Source organism: Trachemys scripta, chromosome 2, assembly GCF_013100865.1.
Source record: "Trachemys scripta elegans isolate TJP31775 chromosome 2, CAS_Tse_1.0, whole genome shotgun sequence".
NCBI classification, from domain to species: domain Eukaryota; kingdom Metazoa; phylum Chordata; order Testudines; family Emydidae; genus Trachemys; species Trachemys scripta.
In genome coordinates this window covers 73,299,472-73,321,416 of record NC_048299.1, presented here as the reverse complement: position 1 = coordinate 73,321,416, position 21,945 = coordinate 73,299,472, and the positions used below count along the sequence as shown (strand labels likewise).

The 21,945-nt window shown below is 41.6% G+C and overlaps 1 protein-coding gene across 1 annotated transcript in view; it reads left to right on the top strand.

Annotated features, from left to right (window-relative positions):
• The window catches only part of TOPAZ1 (testis and ovary specific PAZ domain containing 1), a 92,846-nt gene that overhangs the window by 6,156 nt on the left and 64,745 nt on the right, over positions 1-21,945 (top strand). Inside the window, exons 3-7 of the mRNA XM_034759484.1 lie at positions 1,906-1,973; positions 2,271-2,401; positions 5,313-5,380; positions 17,548-17,663; positions 18,981-19,066. Of these exons, the coding sequence (XP_034615375.1) occupies positions 1,906-1,973; positions 2,271-2,401; positions 5,313-5,380; positions 17,548-17,663; positions 18,981-19,066 (469 nt within the window). The remainder of the gene's footprint in view (positions 1-1,905; positions 1,974-2,270; positions 2,402-5,312; positions 5,381-17,547; positions 17,664-18,980; positions 19,067-21,945) is intronic.

Below are 21,945 nucleotides of genomic sequence, written 5' to 3'. Positions count from 1 at the left end.
TGCTATGAGTTCTAGCATAGCATTTTCTAGCTTCAGTCATAGTGATTACTTAAGTTGATACAATACAATATGCCCTGTGTCTTGCCTGTTTTGGTCTCTTTAAGAATGACCCTGAGTCTGCTTCTTGTGTGTGGATGACAAGCAAAACAGTCTCTTTTTGATCATTGTATCTACTGTTCAGACCTGACTAGCAAAGCAGTCTACATGGTGAAGATCAACCAAAAATAGCTCATTTGCCTCTAATGCATCAACAAGAGCTCCTGTACTTAAACAGTAAAGTGTGAAAATCTTTCTACATTCAGTCTTTATGATAGGGAAATCTCGTTTTTGCTATCTAGAATAGAAAGCTCACAGTTGTGGTTGATTCAGTACACAATAATGTGAAGAGTTTCTTGTCTAAACTTGGCCTGCAGCATGCCATTTGAAAAGCCCACGTTCACTATACCATCTAAATTCAAGCCAAGCATGTTTAACTGGAGCTATTCTAATTCCTAGACCTTCTAATACTATTTCTATGGGATACCATCAGCTGGTCTATATTTCAATTGTGCTACATCAGCAAAGACGGTATATTTTCCATTCCTGCATGACTGTGACGTACATAGGCTCGTTACTCAGATGTAGGCCTGTGAATGGATCATCAGCAAGTACAGTAATAAATCTAAATTTCTGAGACAACCTCAGTTGTTTCTATAAAGTCTTTCATACTTATTTTAGGATACTTTGAGCCAAGATTTAGGGCAATTTCAATTCTCTACAAATAAAATAATGTTTGGCAGGTAAGCAGATCTTCTGACATTCATTTTACAGAGCAGTCAACAATTGTGAACAAAATAACACATTGTCTGATCCTTTGCATTTCATATGACTAACAAAGATGTCACATGTTGTGGGGAGAAACACTTATAAAAAGACTGCTTTTAATCAGAAAGTTCCGTATAGTTTCTGCAAAGTAAACATTTTGTTTGACGTGAAACTCATGGATAATTAACTTTCTATGAATTTTTGTCAGTCCACTGAGATATTTGTATTTAAGCCAAGTGTCTATATACATTGACTTGTGCATAATGCAAAACTTTGTACTCTGTTTGCTAAATTTCCCCAAGGAATTCCCTAAAATTCCTACCTGCCCTCTCTGTTCACCTTGCTAAGACTGGCAGCTCATTACTGCTGTGCCATGATGTTGCTCAGTATGCCCCCAGGTCTCCTCAGTTGCCTTGTGCAGTTTCTTGCCTGCTGAGTAATTCTGGTTGCACTTTTCAGATAACACTTTTACTTGTTCCTGGTTTCTGGGAAATAGGAATTTTTCAGACTATATCAATTTTTAAGCCACAATGTTTGTTGAATGCAGTATTCTTCTTTTCCTAGCTTAAATTGTGTAGTATTGCCGTACTGTGTTTCACTCCAGAAGTGGGTGAAGTCTACGTAAATTAGTAACATTTTCAATAAATACCTTTTGAGATTCATCTTGCAGAAAAGGTGTTATAAATATTTTGAAATTGGTGAACTGGTTAACTAACACAGTATTTACAAATCTTCTTTATTTTCTGTAACTGCTGGATTTGTCTGACCTTTGATGTGAAAGATTCCCCCAACATTATTTTAGACAAAGGTGTGTTGAGGAGAAAAGCCAAAATTGAAGAACTTTAATAATGTAAATATTACTACTATACTTACGATAATACTAAAACAATTGTGAATGTGTTTAGAAGGGGGGATTTTCAAGGAAAGCAATATGTGAGTGTAGAAAAACTAACTCATAGTGGGACTGTTATGCTGTAAACATGTTCTGTCCACAGCTGAAAGCATTCATTGTTGGACTGGAAAGCTTTGATTTTGTGTAGTTAGGTTAGGTTAGTCTGCCTCTTTACTAGAGATTTGAAATGTACTTTTTGTTTAAAACAGAGAGAGTCCCATTCAAGAATCTGGAACATTGAAATCTGTCACAGATTCATATGATGCACTGCTAATGGGTAAGAATGGAAATTTTTAAAATGTGTAGTTAGGGAGAACAGATATGTAGGTATTCAGTAGCAAAACCCATACCTTAATTATTTTCTAAAATAAATTAGAAAATTTGTCAGATCAATAGTATATCCCTTCTTGCTTCTCTATTACTGTAATATTTACTTTGAAGAAACTCTTTAAGCTTTCATATTGAAATAATTTTATACAAATTTCACATTTAGGAAGCAATATGAGTTCTTAAATTTCATTGCTATAACAGCTTAATATAGAAGACTTCACAGTAATATGTTCCACCTTTTCAGCTAATAAGATTCAAAAACATGATTCCTCAAGTGGAAGCTGTCCTTTGGGAGGTGTAATTGAGGAGTCTTTTGAGGATGGGCAGCTGATTGAATCAGATGAACTCTTAAAGGATTTTCATATGGATGAGAAGGTACTAAAGAAAGTACATTGCATTATGTCACAAACTAATCTAGGCAGGAATGAAAATAGTTAGAATAGAATAGAAAATGGAGAATATCCTAATTACTAATGGTATTTCATACTCATGTTACACTTTAATTTTATGTAGTGAAGGGTACAGCTGCTTTTCTAAAGAGGGTTTTATTGATTACTTTAATATGTGCTGTAGACTAGGTCAGAGTCTTATTTGACAAACTATTTTTCCGTTTTGTTACTGACAATTCAATTTAAAATTTTAACTTGAATAAGATATTACCATATTAATTACGGTAACATTACTCATGTCTTACCAATAATATAAATCAGGTTATTCTAATAAAAATATGCACAAACACTGCATTATATGTCCATTAAGACTGGTCTGTATATAACATACCTAACTTCATTTCCTTGCTTTTCTTGCTTTTTGTTATGGTATCAGATGTTCTCCACTTTGCAGCCTGCTTTGGGCCTGCAGGGGAAAGAAAAAGCATTGGCCCTTTTAAGAATTGTCCCACACCCCTCTTCTGCTGGACTTAAGAAGGGGAAGAGAGAGGCTCTGTGGCTGATTGGTTGTGACAGAAGGGATGCTATATAAGCTGATTAGCTCCCTAGAACTTAAGAGGAGAGTTTATAAGCCCTTACCCCTGCCCAAGGAGACCATTCTACACAAGGAAGAAAAATTCTTCCGTCCACCCCTTGAAATTAGAGTAAGACTCTGTTTTTTGGATCCTGTGGCCTCATGCTAATTACCTTTTTGAGATTGGGAAGGAATTTCTCCTCACTGCCAGATTGGCCAGGGTGCTGTGGATTTTTTCACCTTCCTCTAAGCAGCCCAGGGTAGGTTAAGTTGTAAAATTAATTCTGTTGTATCTTGGCAGGTGCTCAGCTCAGGTAGGAATCAACAGGGGATCTGGTTCCCTGATAAACTGGAATTGGAAGCAAATTCGCTTTAGTGGGTGGGTGCTGTTGGGTACTGATGGCCTGTGATACAGAGGAGGTCGGACTAGATGATCTGTTGGTCCCTTTTGGCCTTAAACTGTGGCTCCATCTCCTAAAGAAAATGGGGTCAGGGCTCCCTAATGTCAGAGGCAATGGATAGACAAACTCTTCACCACACATTTAACCCTCATATGAGGGAGGACGACGGAGCCCCTGCAGCAGGCTGGGACCAGGTTAACAGGGTGAGAGGAGTGATAATAAGTACTCCGCTGCAAGGTATGGATTACAGAAGAAGGAAGGATGACCTGTACTATAGGAGTAATTCCAAGATAGCTCCTATATGTGTTACTTAATAAAGTTGCAGCCTAGTTAAGCCACATTCCTGGTGTCTTGTCTTGTCTTCCTGTAGTGTCCAAGACAGCAATATATACCAGGTAGCCAAACTCTGGCTCATAAGAGCTGCATGCGGCTCTTTTACAGTTACAGTGCAGCTCACAGAACCCCCTATGTCTTCACCATTCTCCACCTACCAGACTTGGGAGCCTGGGACCTCTGCCTTGCAGCAGGGTGATGGGGGTAGGGGCGTCTGCCTAGTGGGGAGAGGAGTGTCAGGGCTACAGCCCCATGAGGCATGCCTGCTGGGGCTCAGGTCTTCAGCAGGAACGGGGTTGAAGCCCCGAGTCCCAGCAGGTGCACCCCGGCTCTCGAACTAATGAAGATTGTCAGACGTGGCTCAGAGACTCAGTAAATTCGGCAATCCCTGGTACATACCCTCTACTCCTCTCCCCAAGGTATAAACTTTGCCACTTGAACAACCATCATATACCACATATAACACATCATAACCTCAACTCTTCCTCAGTAGGGATGGAAAATTAGTCATTCATATTTGGAGAAGGAGAGGGTTGAATATATTTGTTTTGAGTCCCCTTGCCAATTTTTGTGTTTTCTGCAACATTTTCCTGTTTCTTCTCTTTCCTGAGGTTGTGTGAAAAAGCCAACAAACCTCAGGTGAAACTAACTATATGGGAAAAACATGAAACAGACTATGGACAATCTGAAAAGGATGTTTTTCCTCTGATCTTTCATTTATAATAATCTTACGTGTAGCAGTATTAGCAACTACTGTTATCTAAAAGGGAAACAAATTTACATTCATTTGACTTTTTCTTAAGCAATTATCTGCATTAGATTTTATATAGTAAAAGATAACTGCTCACATTTGAGCCCCCATTAAAGTGGAGATGATATGCAGAAACTTTGTGTGTGTAAAATATTATATGTACAAAAAAGAACTAGATAAGTTCATGCATAGGTGCCGACTTTCCCTCTTTCCCGTGGGTGCTCAGCCCCGCCTCTTCCCCCATTCCAACTCCTTTCCCAAATCCCCGGCCCCGCCTCCTCCCCTGAGCACGCTGCGTTTCCCCCCCTCCCCCCCCCGAGCGTGCTAATGCTGCCAAACAGCTGTTTGGCGGTGGCTGGGTGGGAAGCACTGGGAGGTAGGCAAAGGAGCGGGGTCGCGGCACGCTCGGGAAGAGGAGGTGGGGTGGGGGGGAGGGAAGCTTGGCTGCCGGTAGGTGTAGAGCACCCATTAATTTTTCCCTGTGGGTGCTCCAGCCCCAGAGCACCCACGGAGTTGGCGCCTATGAGTTCATGGAGGATGGGGCCATCAATAGCTATTAGGCAGGATGGGCAGGGATGGTTTCCCTAGCCTCTGTTTGCCAGAAGCTGGGAATGGGCTACAGAATGGATCACTTGATGATTACCTGTTTTGTTTATTCCCTCTGGGGCACTTGGCATTGGCCACTGTCGGAAGGCAGAATACTGGGCTAGATGGACCTTTGGTCTGACCCAGTATGGCCCTTTTTATGTTCTTACACTGGGCACAATTATGAAAGATTGTTTGATATACAGGATAGTTATTTGAATTTACATTTATTTAAACTATAATCATTTCACAGTACAGATTTTCAGGCAAGTCGGACGCTATAAAAGAAGAAAAAGTAAATATTCATGAAGCTGAAAAAAGGTATGTGTGGTGACATACCTTTGAGTAATGTATGCTATTTCTTCTTGAGTAATGTATGCTAATGATAAAGTGAAAAGCAACTTTTTTTTAACCAAATCTCATCTGCCTGATTTTATTTACTCTTTTTTTCCCCACTTTATATCATCACTATTTATGTAGAAAATTAAACTGACATCACTTAATACGTTTACAGAGCCAGAAGTATGAGAGGTGTAATGTAGTTACTGTTTTATCCTGGTATAGTGGACGGAATTTTGATTGTCTGCAGTTAATATATATTGTCTGATATATCTCAGTGTCTTACCTATTCAGGCATCTCAGAATGAATGCAGTTGAAAATGTATTCCAGTATGGATGATGAGTCTTGAGTTGGTGAACTATAAAGTAGTAATATTGACTATATTTTGATTTGCTGTCTTGTAGAACTAATAATTTGACAAAATTAAAATAATCCAGGAAATAATTGGCTATGATAAGATTTTGTCTAAAACTGCTCAAGTGCATATGTTGACTAGTTTTTTACTAGAATATGGCAATGCAAAATTCTAGCAACTCTATAGAAAACATTTTTACATATACTATGTTGTTTTATATAATAATAGCTTGTTTGGAGCGGCAAGACATTTTGTGTCTAGACACTTCATAATAAAAGATTGGAAATGGAGGGGAACTCTAAATGGAAAAATTAAGAAATTTTCAAACTGAAGAAGGAGGAGACTTTTTTTTCCAAATCAAGTTGTAGCCTAGTTCTTCCAAAAACACGCAAAATGCTTAGGTTGCTGTAATTCTCATAACTATGAAAGATCATAGTCATTTGCTAAATGTGGCTGCTAGTGTGAGCGTTGCAAGAATAGAGGTACGAGTCTTTCATTCTGTAGTGTCACCAGTTCTAGCAGTACTGGACATTGGCTCTCCAGTATTTACAATATAGATATTGGGAGTGACAGAGGTGGTATTCTTATTAGTGTCACTCAATATTTTCAACAATAGAAATAGTTTTGTTTCCTAACCCTAGTGTTCAGATAAATTGTATGCCTGTCACACTACAAATATTTATTTCCATTGAAAACGATTCCCCAGTCTGTGACGAAATTAATTGTCAATGCTTACCAAATCCACTTATATTTGACCAATAGGAAACTTTTCCAGGTTAATGTCATCAACTTCTGCAGAAACTAAGCTTTAATTTTTTTAATTAAGTTTAAGATTGCCAAAGTAATCTTGCAAATGTGAACCCACGGTTAAACCATGAAGTGATATCTGCCAGTTCTTAGTCAGCCCAAGTGTGTCTGTTGCTGCTCAAAGATTTTCTAAGCTGTCATAGAGTGAAAATAAAGAGTGTAAATATTCACTGCTGCTGTTTAGAACTGTGCAGCAGTCAAAGAATTGGATCAGTATCTGTCCGTTCTAGCATGGGAATTCTTTGATCTATAGCAGAGTCAGGCTGCAGAAACTATGTACTGTGTCCCTGAGATAGCAAGACACTTAAGCACATACTTAAATTCAAGTATGTCCAGTTGAAATCACTGGAACTTAAGCATGTGCTTGTGTGCTTTGTGAACTTGGATTGACCCAAAAGCTGAGAGTGGGGGAAATCTTTTGAGAAACACATGTATCCAGTGCAGCATCCAGGAAACTGGAGGAAAGGTAGGGTAACTGAAGTTTTAATGTCAGAGGGGTAGCCGTGTTAGTCTGAATCTGTAAGTGAGGTTCTTACCCACGAAAGCTTATGCTCCCAATACTTCTGTTAGTCTTAAAGGTGCCACAGGACCCTCTGTTGCTTTTTGAAGTTTTAGTCACTCACTCAGCAACCAGGAGGCTGTGGAAAGTGGGAAAGAGAGAGAGACAGGCTACAGCTACACTACAGAGTTTACAGCGTTGCATCTGCATTGCAGACACTCTAAGTCAATGGGAAATAGCTCTCCCATCGACTTAATTACTCTAGCTCCTGTGAGCTATGGTAGCTATTTCAGCAGGAGAAGCTCTCCCATTGACATAGCGCTGTTGACACTGGCACTTAGGTCTTTCTAGTTGTCACCACTACACAGGTAAGTAGACTACACTGGGCACAAATGTATTTGCATCTGACTTTTATTCTATTTGTATAATACTGCAAGTAATAAAATCCCATTGCTTTAGAGTGTTTCTTCTGATATAGCATTGGAATAAAGATGTACTCCTTTACTTGAAATGCACATTTTGCAGAGTAGAGAACAAACAGACCTCACTATCTTAAAATTCAGCTTGTGGGGTAGTCAGCTAAATTATTTTAAACTGCTGAACTGAAAGAAATTTGATTTAATGACTATCCACTTAGAGCATCAGAGCAAAAAAGGTTGACTATGAACCAGTTTAATTTACCACCTTGACAAATCAAAAATTGTGAACAAGTTTAGAAGAGTGGTAGCCTGGAAAAGGTTGGCTAATGTACAGAAATAATTCAGAAAAACAAACTTTTTCAACAAGAATGAACTAAAATAATGATGTGCTGCTCTTAACAAGGTGCATGCACAAAAATCCAATATACCAGCAGTGCATGTGTTTGCAAACTGGAATAGAGTCTGGGGAATAAATTTCCTTTTTTTTTTTTTAAACCATTTAACAAATACACTTTCTATGTGCTAAGGTTCACAGATCTGTTATAATGTGTACTTCTACGTCTTTACAGCTTGGGGACAGAACCAGACCTGTCAGTCACTAGCAGCATAGGAATGCTCCTTCCCCTAAGTTCCCTCTAGTTTTACCTGCCACCACAGCAGCTGGCAGCTCAGCCCTACCCCCCTGCTGTAGACATTTCCTGAGGAAAATTCCAAGCTTTATTTCAAATTTTTAGACTAACGGTTTGTTTCAGTAACTCCTCTATGCCCAGCTATGTCTGAGGGTTGCACTTGATTTTTGGGTTGATTGTTCCACTTCCCCTTTGAGGCATTTGTGGTAGTTGGTGTCCCTGCAAGCTTCAGGGTCAGAGCTAGGCCAAAAAAAGTCCCTGTGCTCTTCATTGGGGAGATTGTCTGTCTCTGTGGGCAGAGGTAGTTTCCCTTACAACCCACTCTGGGTGGCGTGACTTCAGCTCCCCTTCCCTTGGCAAGGAGGGAACTGCCTATCAGGATCAGAGAAGCTGGCTCTTCTGAGCAAGAAGCAGCCCAGCCTGGGCAGAGTTGTTTTGGTTCCCTGCCCCCCAGCAGGAAAGGAGACAGGCAAGATTGGAAAAGAACTGGCTCTGGGACAAGTAGCCCCCACTCTCTCCATCTCCACAAGGGGACTGGATTCAGGAGGGCAACACGACAAATGAAAGACTGCACCTGAAGTCCTATAGTCCATACCAGCCATCCCACTTCTGACTGTGGAGTTCAGCCACCTCCTGCTCCAACCTCTCCCTCCACTTCCCTACAGGTTGTGGATGGAGGACACCAGAGACCGCATGGATACCACCAACACTGGAGAATGTGGTAAGGGGGCCTTTGGGCCTATCCTTCTCCCTCTACTGCCACTTCTATAGCAGGTGCATCTTCCCCTCACCCAAGAGAATAACAACTCGTATCCCAGGTCGAGAACACCAGGCAAATCAGACCTGTCTGGACCATGTAGATCCCATGCAACATAGAGGGGCATAGCTTCTAGGAAGCCCATACTTGATCTTCAGACCAGTGCCTTCCTTGACAGACCCATAAGGGGCACATGTTGTGTTAATTTAGATGAAATAAATGGGCCCAAAAAGTAAAAGGTGTTGACGTGACCTGCAACTGCCCGACCCTAAATTGTTTTAAACAAGGTTTGGGGTTTAGTCAACCGACCTCGGCCTATTTAGTACTATGGCAAACGTGTAATTAAAAATCTTTTAAATCTTCTATTAAAGATACAAAAAAAAACAAGGGAAAACCGTTAAAACAAACTTGAAATGTAAAAAATGTTTTTTTTCATTTTAACAACATCCCCTATTCCCTTTTCTTTTAGCTGCAGAGAAATTTTTAGAGGGAAAATCCCTTTATTTCAACAGTCTCTTAGATGGTAATAACTGTCCTCTTTGGGAAAGAGAGAGAAGTAGTTGAGATGGGCTGGTGCTATTGTTGAAATCTGGTCCTGTTTCCTAGAAGACAAGACAAACGACACACACACGAAAGGGGAAAGAAAAGAACAGCAAGACAGCAGCTTGTCTCTCTGGTATTGACTCACTTGCAACCTTACTGCTGGAGAAACACTGACACATCACACTGTCTTATCAGCCACTCTGAGAGCTGGCATGCTTGTACCAGGATCAGTCTATTAAGGGTATTGCTTTTAGTTGCCTCTCTGGTCACAGGCTTACAGCAGTGTTGCAAAGTATGCAGTCATGGCTGGCTAAGACCGACTTATTGGACAGAAGGAAAAAGAGAGGGGTAGGAAAAGAGAAGAAATAAGGTGAGGAAGGAAGAGGACACATTGGGAATTGCGGGGTGATGCAAAGTCTCCAGATGGTATTCAAGAGTTAGCTGGATCTGGTGGAGGAGGTGGCATCATCTGGGTCCTGCCCCATCTGGTTAGGACATTTCAGGATTAGGATGAAAAAGGCACAGTGGTATTCTACTGAATCCCAAGGTCCAAGGAGCTGGTTGGGATAGCAGCCATGATGGTGAAGCTTGCTCTTTCCCCTTCTCTCTTGTTTTTTTAGTCAACCAGTGTTGACATCTGTTCCCTCAAAGTCTCTTTGAGGATCCCCAAAGGAATGTGGGTGGAATAGCCCATCTTCTCATTATTTTGTCCACTAATTAGGCCCAATTTCTGAGAAACCAATTTTGGTTCATGGATTTCCCATACTTCTCTTATTTACCAGGCTTCATCTTAATCCAGTCCTGGAATTATATCAGTAGGCCTCTTTGTTTGGACTAATTTAGTCTTTTGGCCCTTTTGTACCTTTTCCCATCAACACACATTGTTCTAGGTTATTGTGACAGTTTATAGACTTTTCATAGTTGAGTTCACACTTAGATAAATTCAGGAGGCAAATAAACCCAGCCTTTTTGAAGACTGGGAGATCACTAGCCACATGTAATATTTTCAGAGTAATAGCTTAATTTCACTCCTCCCTCTGAAGCACTATTATGCGGACAAACTCCCAAAAGGAGTTTCTCATTTTCACAGCATGCAGCAGGGCAGATAATCTTTAGCTCCTAATTTCCCTGCTCACCCTCAAAGAGTTTAGCATGGCAGATCAGTGCAGAAAAGACCGGGACGTAAATATGTGCTGATTCCTTTAGGCAGAGGTATACATAACCCCACAAAGGAAATGCCTTCTCCTTAAGGGAGGAAAGCCCAGCATTCCAAATCTGAGTTAGAGAATCAAATAGTAAAATATATTTGAAACAATCACCTCCTCCCCATCAAAAAAAAAAACAAAACAAAAACCAAAGGATAAACTCTTTCAGGCAAGCGTTACTGGGTATTGTAAAATTATGCATAGGAGCTTGGCAGCTGCCTTAGAGAAGCTATAGTTATATATCCATCTTTATGCACCCTGGGAAGTTTTAATGGCAGGAAATTCCTATCCCACTATGTTTAAAACACTGGGAAGGTATCAGGTTGTCATCCTGAACTGCTAGTGTGGGTCATGATGCCATAACTATTGGGCTGTCATTCCCAGCTATTGCTGTGGGTATTATACCCTAATATCCAGGTTATTGTTCCCAGCTTCTGTAACAGGTTGCCATGTCTTACCTCTACCGTCTCCATCCAGCAGATGGCTGTGGAGTATGAGGGATAGCGGCTCAGCTGCGGAACAACCAGCAGGCAGTAAGGGGTCTCTTGCCCACTGTTTCTGCATGCCAGCGTCTCCCACACTTCTTGACGTCTGGGCTGCTCGCATTTTCTCTCTCTCTCTCTCTCTCTCTGCGCCGTTCGGAGGAGGATCAGAGTTTTGGAGCCAAATGGTTTGGCAATGCCCCCTCAACTCCTGCTTGCTTCCAGTTTCTCTGCCTTTGTGGCAGTGCAGAGATGATGGCTTTTACAGCTCCCACTTTCACATTTGTCTAAGGAGGACTTTTTTTTTTTTTTTTTGTCAAAATGCGGAGCAGTGGTGAATAGTGATCTCCCTCCCATGCCCTTCTCCCTCCTGGGCTAGTTTTTGAGCTGGGTGTTGAAACCCCCCAGAGCCTCAGCTGTAGTGCCTCCCTACTGGCTACTCTGCACCTTCCAGGTATGGCAGAGTGGCCTAAAAAGCACTGAATTAAATCCAGACAGTGCTTCATCTGTGTGACTCCCCTCCAAGGCATGGCAGACAACAATTTATGCCTAACCTGCACCCAGCCTTTCGTCTTTAACTCTGTTAGGTCTCGGCATATGGAGTTGGACAAGCATGTGGGATTCTCTGCCGCAACTCTGATGTGGGGAAAAATGGACCAGGAGTCTATGGGTAGAGCAGGGAGAGGCTCCAAGGACAAGGAAGTCCCCAGTCAACCAACTCAGGTAATTCTCAAGTGTCCCCTGGAGAACAGAGGGCAGAATTGTGGAGTCACAAATCCCTCCCCCTCCCCCAAGTCCTAAAATGGGTTTTGAGGACCCTTGGTGGGAAAAGCAGGGCTCATCAGCACACAGCCTCCTTTGCAGTTTGGCTAGGAGGGCTCTGGAAGAGTTCCCTCCCCCCCACACACACTTCCTGGGGGAATGGGATCCAATCAACAAGAACTCAGGAAGAGAGCTCATGAGAGGACTTCAGGCCCTCAGCAAGGCTACCTGCAAAATACATCACCAAAGCCGCAACAGCTTGTATGCTCTAAGCAAGCTAAAAATCAAAGATAACAAAAAATGGAAAGGAAAACATAAAAGATCTAGAAGGTATGAGTCCTGACTCCTCTTTCTCCTCCCATTCTATAACAGAGGATGGTGAATTGTCTGGAGGTTGGGCTCTAATTACAATCAGGACCAGAGGAAGACTTAGCAAAGGTTTTTTTCCCCTGAGAAATTGAAGGCTATGTGCAACAAGGTTGTATCCACTGTTCAGACTCAACCTGAACAAAATATCAAGAGTAAGCCTCTGAGCAAATTTCTTCCCCCAAAATCATCCCCTGGGGCCATGATTCCCCTACATTCCTCTTTTGAGGAAGTAATCAGGGATGCACGGGATAAGCCAGATGAGGGCAAGCACATTAACAAAAGTGATCTTAGGTTCTGTAGGATTCAGGAACCAAAAGTGTCAATTTCTGAGATACCAAAGATTGACACTGTCCCTGGCTAAAGTTATGGTTATCCCCTCAGAAGGGAGTTCTATCCTAAGGATCTCACAGAAGGAAAAAAAAATGGAGGCCACTCAAGATTTTGACCCTTCCACAGGGGTCCCTAACAACTAATTGCTTTGCAAAGCCATCTCTCTCCTGGCTCGAAGATCTCATAGCCTTCAAGTAGAGATCAACCTGACTTTGGCTCTGTTTTAAATAAAGTTTCCCTGGCAACAGTATTGTTGCTGATGCGATGAGATTCTCAGCCAAAGCCCTGTCCTCCAGCTCAGTGACCAGGTATCACTGATGGCTTCGTCCCTGGACATTTGAAGCAGGTGCTGTGCTTTGCTAAATTCACTGGAGCCCTGCTTTTCAAAGACAAGGTAGTAACGGACAACTATTGAACTGAGCCTTCAATTGCTAGTCCTCCTGGTATTGTGCATGGGGATCACTCCATGGGGGCAATCGCACATCAGGCACCTTTGAGGCTTCATTTTAAAGGTGTGGGACTACTCCTTGGAACACACAAAATATCAAGTGAGGGTTCCATCGCATGTGATCAACTCTTTAAATGGTGATCAACCCAGGGCGATGTCCACAAGGGCATGCCCATGTGACTTCCTGAACCCCTGATACTCACAACCGAAACCTTCCTGGGGGGCTAGAGAGCACACCTGGAGTCCCAAACAGTTCAAGACATCTGGAAACTGGAGGAAAGGACTTTACAGCGTAAACCTCATAAACTAAGAGTAGTCAAACTGCCACTATGAAGGTTCCAGTCCAGCCTAAAGAGGAACAGTCTGATTGTCAGACAGCATGACCAACGAAGGGGGACAAGACGCCCAGCACTGCATACAGAAGCAATGGAAATCATGGAGTGAGGAGAGCATTCTCTTCTCTCCCTCAGGGCAGCTCATATAAAGGGAGTCCTGAACCAGAAGGCGGACTGGCTCAACAGGAGCAAGGTGAACAACCCCAAGTGGTACCTGAATCAGGAAGTCTTTAAGTTAATCATCCAGTCATTCAACCTGCCCTCAACTGACTAATTCACGAACCATATTAATGCAAAGAGACCAAAGTATTTTACCAGGGAAGAAGACCCCAGATGCATGAGGATAGATGCCCTATCCCATAAATGGTCACAGGCTCCTCTGTGCATTTCCACCCTTCCCATTGTTTGGAAACATAGTTCAGAAAATAAAACTAGAACAGTCAACAGTAATATTGGTAACTCTACATTGGTCAAGGAGACCAGGGTCTTCGGAGTTGATAGAGCTGAAATTGTCACCGCCTGTACAGCTCCCAAAGAGACAGGACATCCTCACAAGGTGCCTCTGCTTCATCCAAATCCAAACTAGCCACATCTAACAGCCTGGCTGTTGAAAAGGAAGCGATTGTGTCATTGCGTTGTCTTCTAGAAGAGTATATTTTTGGACTAGATTTTGCGACTGGTGCCAGGAATATGAAGTAAATCCTAGAAATCCAGGAATTATGGCTTGCTTGGACTTTCTTAAAGAAGGGTTTGACAAAGGTCTCTAATCCAGCATCATTGTGCATCAGGTGTCTGTCCTTAGTAGCATGTTTGCAGGATCTGTGGGTTCTCTGGTAGAGAATCCCCAGGTACACAAATTCCCTAGTGAAGTCTGGTTAGCCAAGCCAGCAATTAGACCTCTTTTTTCCCCCCAAATTGTAATGAGTCCAGAGAAACTATCCCTTTGAACCATTGATGTCAGTGTGAGCATTTTATTTACATCAAAACTTACTTTCTGATAGCCATCCTATCAGCCAGACAAGTGTCAGAATTGGCAGCACTCTTTATTCAGGAACTTTACTGTGTGTTTCATGAGCACAAGATGATGCTCAGGACTTGGGAATTGTTTATTCCAAAGGAGAACGCTTTTTTCACATGTTTCCCAAGAAACCTTCATTCTGTCCAAGGCCATGACATCCTACTGAGGAAAGGTGGTACTCCTTAGATGTCAGAAGGGCTCTGAAAATTTACCTCAAACATATGGAAAGAGCCACTGCATCCACAGCAGAAATGTGTAAGGTGGCAACCTGGTCAAATGCTACCATCTTTATCAAGCACTACAAGGTAGACTTCCTGTCCTTTGCAGAGTCATCCTTTGGCAGAAAGGTGCCGCAGGCGGTGCCTAGAAATGATTTTGCCCTTTGAGCAAATATTATAGATGGGGAGGGGACACAATTTTTCCTTTTTCTGACCTTTCCTGTAGTCCTTTCTACATTTGCTATTTCTTAGACTTTCTACATTTGCTATTTCTCAGACTTCAAGGATTGTGGGAAACACTGGGCTGCAGAACGGAAAATTTCTCACCTGTAATTTCATTTCTGTTAGTAGCGTCTCCAATGATTCTACCCACCCGTGAAGGCTCAATAGCTGAGGCTATTCAGAGTCCTCAGAAGAGTCAACTTAGAATTCTGCCAGGCAGTACATAGAGGAATACAGGTCATGTGATGGGTTGAAGCAGTCCCGGAATTACAACAGGAAAAAATACCTTTTTGCATATGGTAGTTAGAACAAGTGCAGAGCCAGTACCTGCCTCAGAACTATCTACATGTCTTCCATCCAGACTCCCGGTTTGTGTGAGGTTCTTTCATGTCGGGAGCAAAGGGCTGGCTGTAACTTTGATCAGTAAGGTCACTAGGCATTGTCCAAAGGATGGAACTTTTGGAGCTGTGCAAGAATTTCCGGAACAGCTTTGTTCCATTCCCTATTTCAGCAATCCACAGAGAGGTGATAACATGAATGAAATTATCCTCATCTGTTTCAGATTGGATAATTATAACCCGCTCCCCATCCTGTTTCTAGCCTCAGAGAATGAAGGGCAAGCAGAGCAGGTCCCTGTCTGAGACACACAAATAAATTCCTAAAGCAGGCTTGTTTTTAAAGTATTTCCATTTTACTATCCCCAAATAATTATGTTTTGCAGGTAGATTGCTGCCTTTTTGTTTTCCCAGTTTTGATCTTCACCATTTGATCTTACCTGTACTCTCTCTGGGTCTCTTTGGGATCATGGTAGCAATAATACTGGCTTTAGGGAAGAAGGAAATTCAGTTACGTCTTCCGGGACAGTTTTTCTGATCAGTGTTCTGTGCAGAGAAAGCTGGAGCAAACACAAAATGATACAATTTCTGGAGCATCTTGGATTTAGAACAAACATTCACATGTGGTGCCAGGGAAGTCAGTCATAGATCTGGGCTGAGGATGAATACTATCCAGTACACGGTCTCGTTTCAGAAGATGAAGATGGCTGTAATAGAAAACAAGTGGGGCTACAGAAACAAATCTAGTTCTTACTAGAGCCTATTGGAATTCTGATCTCATAAACAAGTATGCTTCAATGATCTAGAGTTCATATACCTACCCATTAATTCCAGTCCTCAGGCAGCAGCCCCAACAGCTCCTTAGGGTCTCTGTAGGCTGGCAACCTGGGGAGATCTGGCCAGTCCTCAGCACGGCAGCTGCAGCCCAACTGAGCTGCAGGGCCCGCCTTTTGTATTTCCACTTCCTGTCCCACCCCATAACTTCTGGTGGGGTGGGCATGGTTTTCCTGGTTCTGCCCACCAAGGGGGTGTTTTTTGGTCCCTCCCTGTCAACCTCTGAAGAAGGCCATGCCTCCTCACTATAGCCACATAGCCATCAATTCATAAGTTCACCAAGTTCTTCATATTGGTCATCCAATCTTAGCCATTGCCATTTCCTCTCTTTTGGAAGAAGTCTCCATGCTGTGGTTCCTCAGGGAAGATGTAGTTTATATTTATATATAATCTACCTTGTTTTGGATGTCCGCATTTAAAAGATGATCCTGCTTCCTACCCTAGAGGTACACTATTGTGAAAATACCATTGTAATGGGTCTGTGAACCTTAGCATGAAGAAGAGGAAAATTTATCCATACTTACCTGAAGATTTCCCTTCTTAGAGTAATAAGGTAAGTAATAATTAGAGATGCGGACCACATGGGAGACCAATGGGTTACCCAGAATAGAGTTGGAAATTGACATCCAAGAATTTGGATTTGTCATTGTTGGGTGTAATTTGCCATGCTCTTTAGTAGGAGAAATCATGTTTCTTCCTCAAAGTATGTTAAGCACAATCTGTTTGAATTGTCTTGGCTGTGGATGTTATCTCAACTAGATGGAACTTTGCGGGGATGGAGCATTCCCATACTGCCAGTGACTGACAGGTCTGGTTCTGCCCCCTAACTGCAAATAGGCTGACATACCCATTGTGTTGGATCTGTGTGCCTTATTACTCAGAGACAAAATTTTCAGGTAAGTAGGGTTAAATTTTCTTATTCCTTTAACTATAACCAAGGAAGGAAACAACAAACATATTTTGCTGCACTTGCTGAAAATATTCATACTTCTAAAAAAATATACGGTTTAACATATAGTGTTGAGCATATATATTTGAAATCAGTTGTGAGGTAGAACACTTAATTGGGACTCAGGAGTATTTTCCCTTTGAAATATTATTTAAAAAATTCTTCCTTTTAGTGTAATTGGTCCATTAGAAGAAAATAAGATTTGCTTTTCAGAAGCAACTTTGTAAGCCCCACGGATTTCATTTCTGGCAGGGAAGATTTAGCAGTACGTAGAAAAGGGGTTAACTCAAGCATACAGCACAATCATCCCAACCTTCTTTTTAGTTTAATGGCAGAATTTTAAACCAGTGGCTCACAGGTGCTCCCTCCACCAAGTTACTGCATTTTACTCTTGGTTACATAGTTGCTATCGCCTTCTCCCTGCTTTAATATAACTATGGACAAGTTGAGATCATCTTTCACTAAAGCAATATTGGGGGATTGCTCTTCAGCTACTTAAATTTACAGTGAATATTTAAGTTTTGCTTTAATTGTTGAAGAAATTATCTAGTGTTTTATAGTTAATACGTGACATGAAGCATTAGAGAAGCAATTGTCTTATTTTGTTAAACTTGTTTTTCTTTTACTTTTAGCAATGATTCTAAATATATAGAATTTGTGAGCAGTGAACTTCAGTTAGGATTGCAACTGCCATCCCTGCAAATAAATGCCTACCAGGAAGAGACAGTACTGAAACCCTGGATCAGTGGTATTTTATTCTGTAATTCAGTAGCTTGCGCTTTAGCTTCATACTCTATTTAATCTACATTTTAATTAGAGCACTTTAACTTCAGCTGTTAGGGTTCATGCTTCTTCAGAAACTTGATCGTATTGTCCCCTTAGCTAGCATTTAGAGAGAATTCTTTCATAATACACCTCTACCCAGATATAACGCTGTCCTCGGGAGCCAAAAAATCTTATAACGCAGTTTCACCTATAATGCGGTATCGAACTTGCTTTAATCCGCCGGAGTGCGCAGCCCCACCCCCCTGAGCGCTGCTTTACCGTGTTATATCCGAATTCATGTTATATCGGGTCATGTTATATTGGGGTAGAGGTGTATCTGCATATTTGATTTGTCCAGATAAGACAGTTTGTTAGGGGGCTCCATTTCAGCCTCTTAGCATGATTTTTGCATATTGTGTGGTCTAAGGTTTTTTTTATTTTATTTTTATTTAGAATCGGGTTTTTCAAACTGTTAATATGCATTCGCTGTCATTTCTGATTTGAATCAGATAGTTATCAGATACGTTAGATTTAATGTGGGTGAACAGAACTCCCTCCTTAGAAAACATTTGCTCTTGAATGATTGCCCATACTTAAGGTTGAAAAAATAAATAGTAAATCTAAAAAGCTCTAAATGATACTTTCTGAAATAACTGGAGGAACCCAGGGAGAGGCTGGGGAGGGGGGAAAAAATTGTGACTGGAGCAATAAGATTATTTTGCTCATTATATTCCCAGTTAGTTATTTGGAATAAGAAATATAAAGATTTTTAAAAGTGACTAGTGATTTTTGGGTGCCTCAGTTCTTGGGTGCACAACTTGAGACCCCATAAATGGGTCTGATTTTCAGAAAGTTCTGAGCACCCGCCCTTTGAAAATCAGGTTCTTTCAAGGAGTCAAGTTGAGCACCCAAAAGTTGAGGCACTCAAAAGCACTATTCACTGTTTGAAAGTCTTAGTTTAAAAGTTTTTTCAAATATATAACCAACATTTGTATTAACTATTATTCAAAGGAAAAAGTCTTATGTCTTATACGGTGGATCGTGTGTACATGATGTGTGTATAGATAAATGATTTTATTCAAGTCATTCTAAAATTTTATGTTTTCATGGTGAAAATATTTATAGTATATCTGATCAGTTTTCCTGTTATAGTGCAGAAAGTAGGCCTGTCTTACATATATAGGAAATAACCTGAAATGCCATTAAAGGAAAATAGTAATGAGCTGTTATAAGGATTTGATAAATTTAAAGAAAACCATTTTTCTTGTCCTGAATTAAATATTCTTGTCCTGAATCTTAGATTTCAGATACTCAGGAAAAAGCTCTCTTTTGCCGTTGCCAAATTCTGACTGTTTAGAACCATGGAAAATGGACAAAAATGTGGTGGTAAGTTGCTAAACACTTAACAAACTCTTGTAATATTGGGTTAATTTTGTTCATTATGGATATTTAGACAGTTTTGCATAAAAATACTTAGATATCAGCCAAAACTTCAACCACCTTAAAAATGGTATCATTTAGTGAATAAATTTAGTGAATAAAGGGCATGATCAGTGATGAGCAAACAGATGTTCAAAATGCAGCCGTGTTGGCTTCTGCTGCACTAGAAAAACAATGTTTTTTGCCAGTTGGGAGGGATAGTAGCTTATATTTTTTAAGGTTTAGCAGAAGCTGCAACGTCTGTTAGATTGGTCATTGGACTGAGAATAAGGGGACCTGGGATATTATCGCAGTTCATTCACTAACCTGCTGTGTGACCTTGGACAAGTCTCTGGGCCCATAACTTCTCCCACTCGTAGTCTGTTTTACTTATTTAGATTATAAGCTTTTTGGGGTGGTGACTCTTACAGTGAGTGCGTGTACAGTGCCTAGCACAGTGTTAGGGTTTTTTAATATTTTCATCAGTTTGTCTGTTACACTTTAAAATATAGTTAGTGTCTAACTTCTTCTAAAATGTAAATACACTTCTTTTCTAATGAAAGATGGAAAGGAGAAATTATTATACTACTTTGAGTGATGGTCCCTAGGTGTTTTACACATGTGGGTACGCATGTGTGCCATGCACCTGAGACAGAAGATCTTTAGTAAGCAGGGTCCATTGGTTCACATATGCGCAGTTCTCCTTGTACTCTGAACTGAGAGTATAAGCGGCAGTGCGGACCAGCATCTCTCCATTTCCTTCGTACCACCATGTGGCCTGAGTCAGAATCTGCTTCTGTCCACAGCTTCCTTTGACTGCTTCAATCTGTAAATGTACTGTAAATGGTTTCATTATTTTGTTCATTTACTCTTTGGTCTTAAGTACTAGTGTAGTTTTTTCCCCCATCCTAGGGAAATTCTTCCTGGGAGGCTAGGATTATAACTAGGGTTCAGGAATTGTTTCCTTTTCAGTGAGTGATGAACATTGCCCTTACTGCATAGCTGAAATGTGAGCCTCACATAAATGCAGCATTTGCCATTCCTTCCCTCCCAGAACTTGTGATGGTCAAGAGCTAAGACTTAAAAAAGCGTTTGATGGAGACACCCCTCTGCCCCCGTATAGCAACCTCAATCAACAGGCAGCGCCCCTTTGAGCACAAGCTCAGGTTAAAACTTCCAAGGATAAGGAGAAGGCTTCTCATGAGATTGTCTCTTCTTAATCTGCCTTCTTCCAAATCTGCCCCAGAGAAAAGAGATTCCTCCCTTATTCCTTCAAAGTTGGGAGAGTTCTCGTGCCCGGGTCCTAAAGATTGAGGCCTGAGTAAACCTCTTCAGAGGGGAAAGTGATGCAAAGGAGCATAGATTCATTGGTTTCTATACCAGTTTCAACGTGCAAATTGAAAGACAAACATCCGCCACTTCTCCCGTGGACATCCAGATCAGATTCTGTGCCAATATCATAACCACCAGGGAGGAATCTGACCTCTACTGTGACCAGGGAAGCACCGGATCTAATGGCTCCACTAACTGACTCATCCTGTGCCCCAGAGCACTCTGAGACCTACATCTCCCCAGAGGACATTTTTGTTCTCCCCTGTTCTCACTCCTCCCTCCTCTCAGGTCTGTCTTTATTCGGAGACAGTTATTCTGGAGGAAGAAGCTATCCCGGAGAGACAGAGCCACTGTCCTCTTCCACCCGTGAGCCTGAGTACTCAATCATTGGTACCGTTGGTTCCAGCGGAAGTTTGGGATCCAGCTTTTTCATCCGATGAGTCGGAGATTTCAGAAGAGCCCCTACTCTATCATACAGAAAGAGGGCTGGACAGAAGCCATAAGAGATCTGGGTTCTGTTCTGTGACCATATATGACTTTCCAAGAGACATTTGGTATCCAGAGTCAGATGGTAGTTCTCAGCTGGTTGATTCCTTGTACTGACATTACTGGGGTCCTTAGGATCTCTACTGTAGGCACCTAGGATCAATACATTTGCCTTACTTACCATCTCCTGGCTAACACTAATTGGCCCCAGTGATGTATGCAGAAGATGAATTTGAACTAGATCCAACAGTTCTGGGAGCAATTTCATCATCATCCATAGAGGAGGAGAATACCCCATCTTCATCTGATGACTACAGTCAGGTGCTCCTATAAAGGGTGGCAGCTGAGTTCCAGATACAGCTTGAAGAGGTTCAGGAGCTCCAACATAGATTGCTTGACATCTTGCAACTTTTGGGTCCCAGTCGAGTAGACCTCCAGATTGAGGACACTATGGATCCAGCTAGAACAATGTGGCATGCTCCTACTTCTTGCACTCCCTCCCCCAAAGAGGGCTGAGAAGTGCTACTTCATTCCATCTGAGGGGGCATAGTTTCTAGTTTCTCACCGACTGCTGAATTATCTGGTGGTACAAGCAGTTACCAAAAGATCCGCAGTACAACAACCCAAAACTACACCCTTGGATGGAGGTACCCAATGACTCCCAGGGAGAAAGGTCTTCTCCTCTGCCTCTCTCTCCAATTTAGAATTTCTAATTATCAGATTCCTATAAGCTAAATATGATTTCACTAATAATGCAAAGTTGTTGGATTTAAAGGACAAGCTCCCTCAGGAAGATAGAGCTCAGTTTCAGTCCTTAATTAATGAAGGCAAATTAGTGGCCAAAACCTCTCTCCATGCCACAGTAGATACTGCAGACACTGTGTCTAGAGGGATGGATACAACCATTGTCATGAGGAGAGATTCCTGGTTACAATCCTCAGGTTTCCCTAGAGAGGTGAAAAGTACCATTCAGGATCTGCCCTTTGAGGCAGTTAACTTGTTAAATGAAAAGATGGATTAATCTCTCC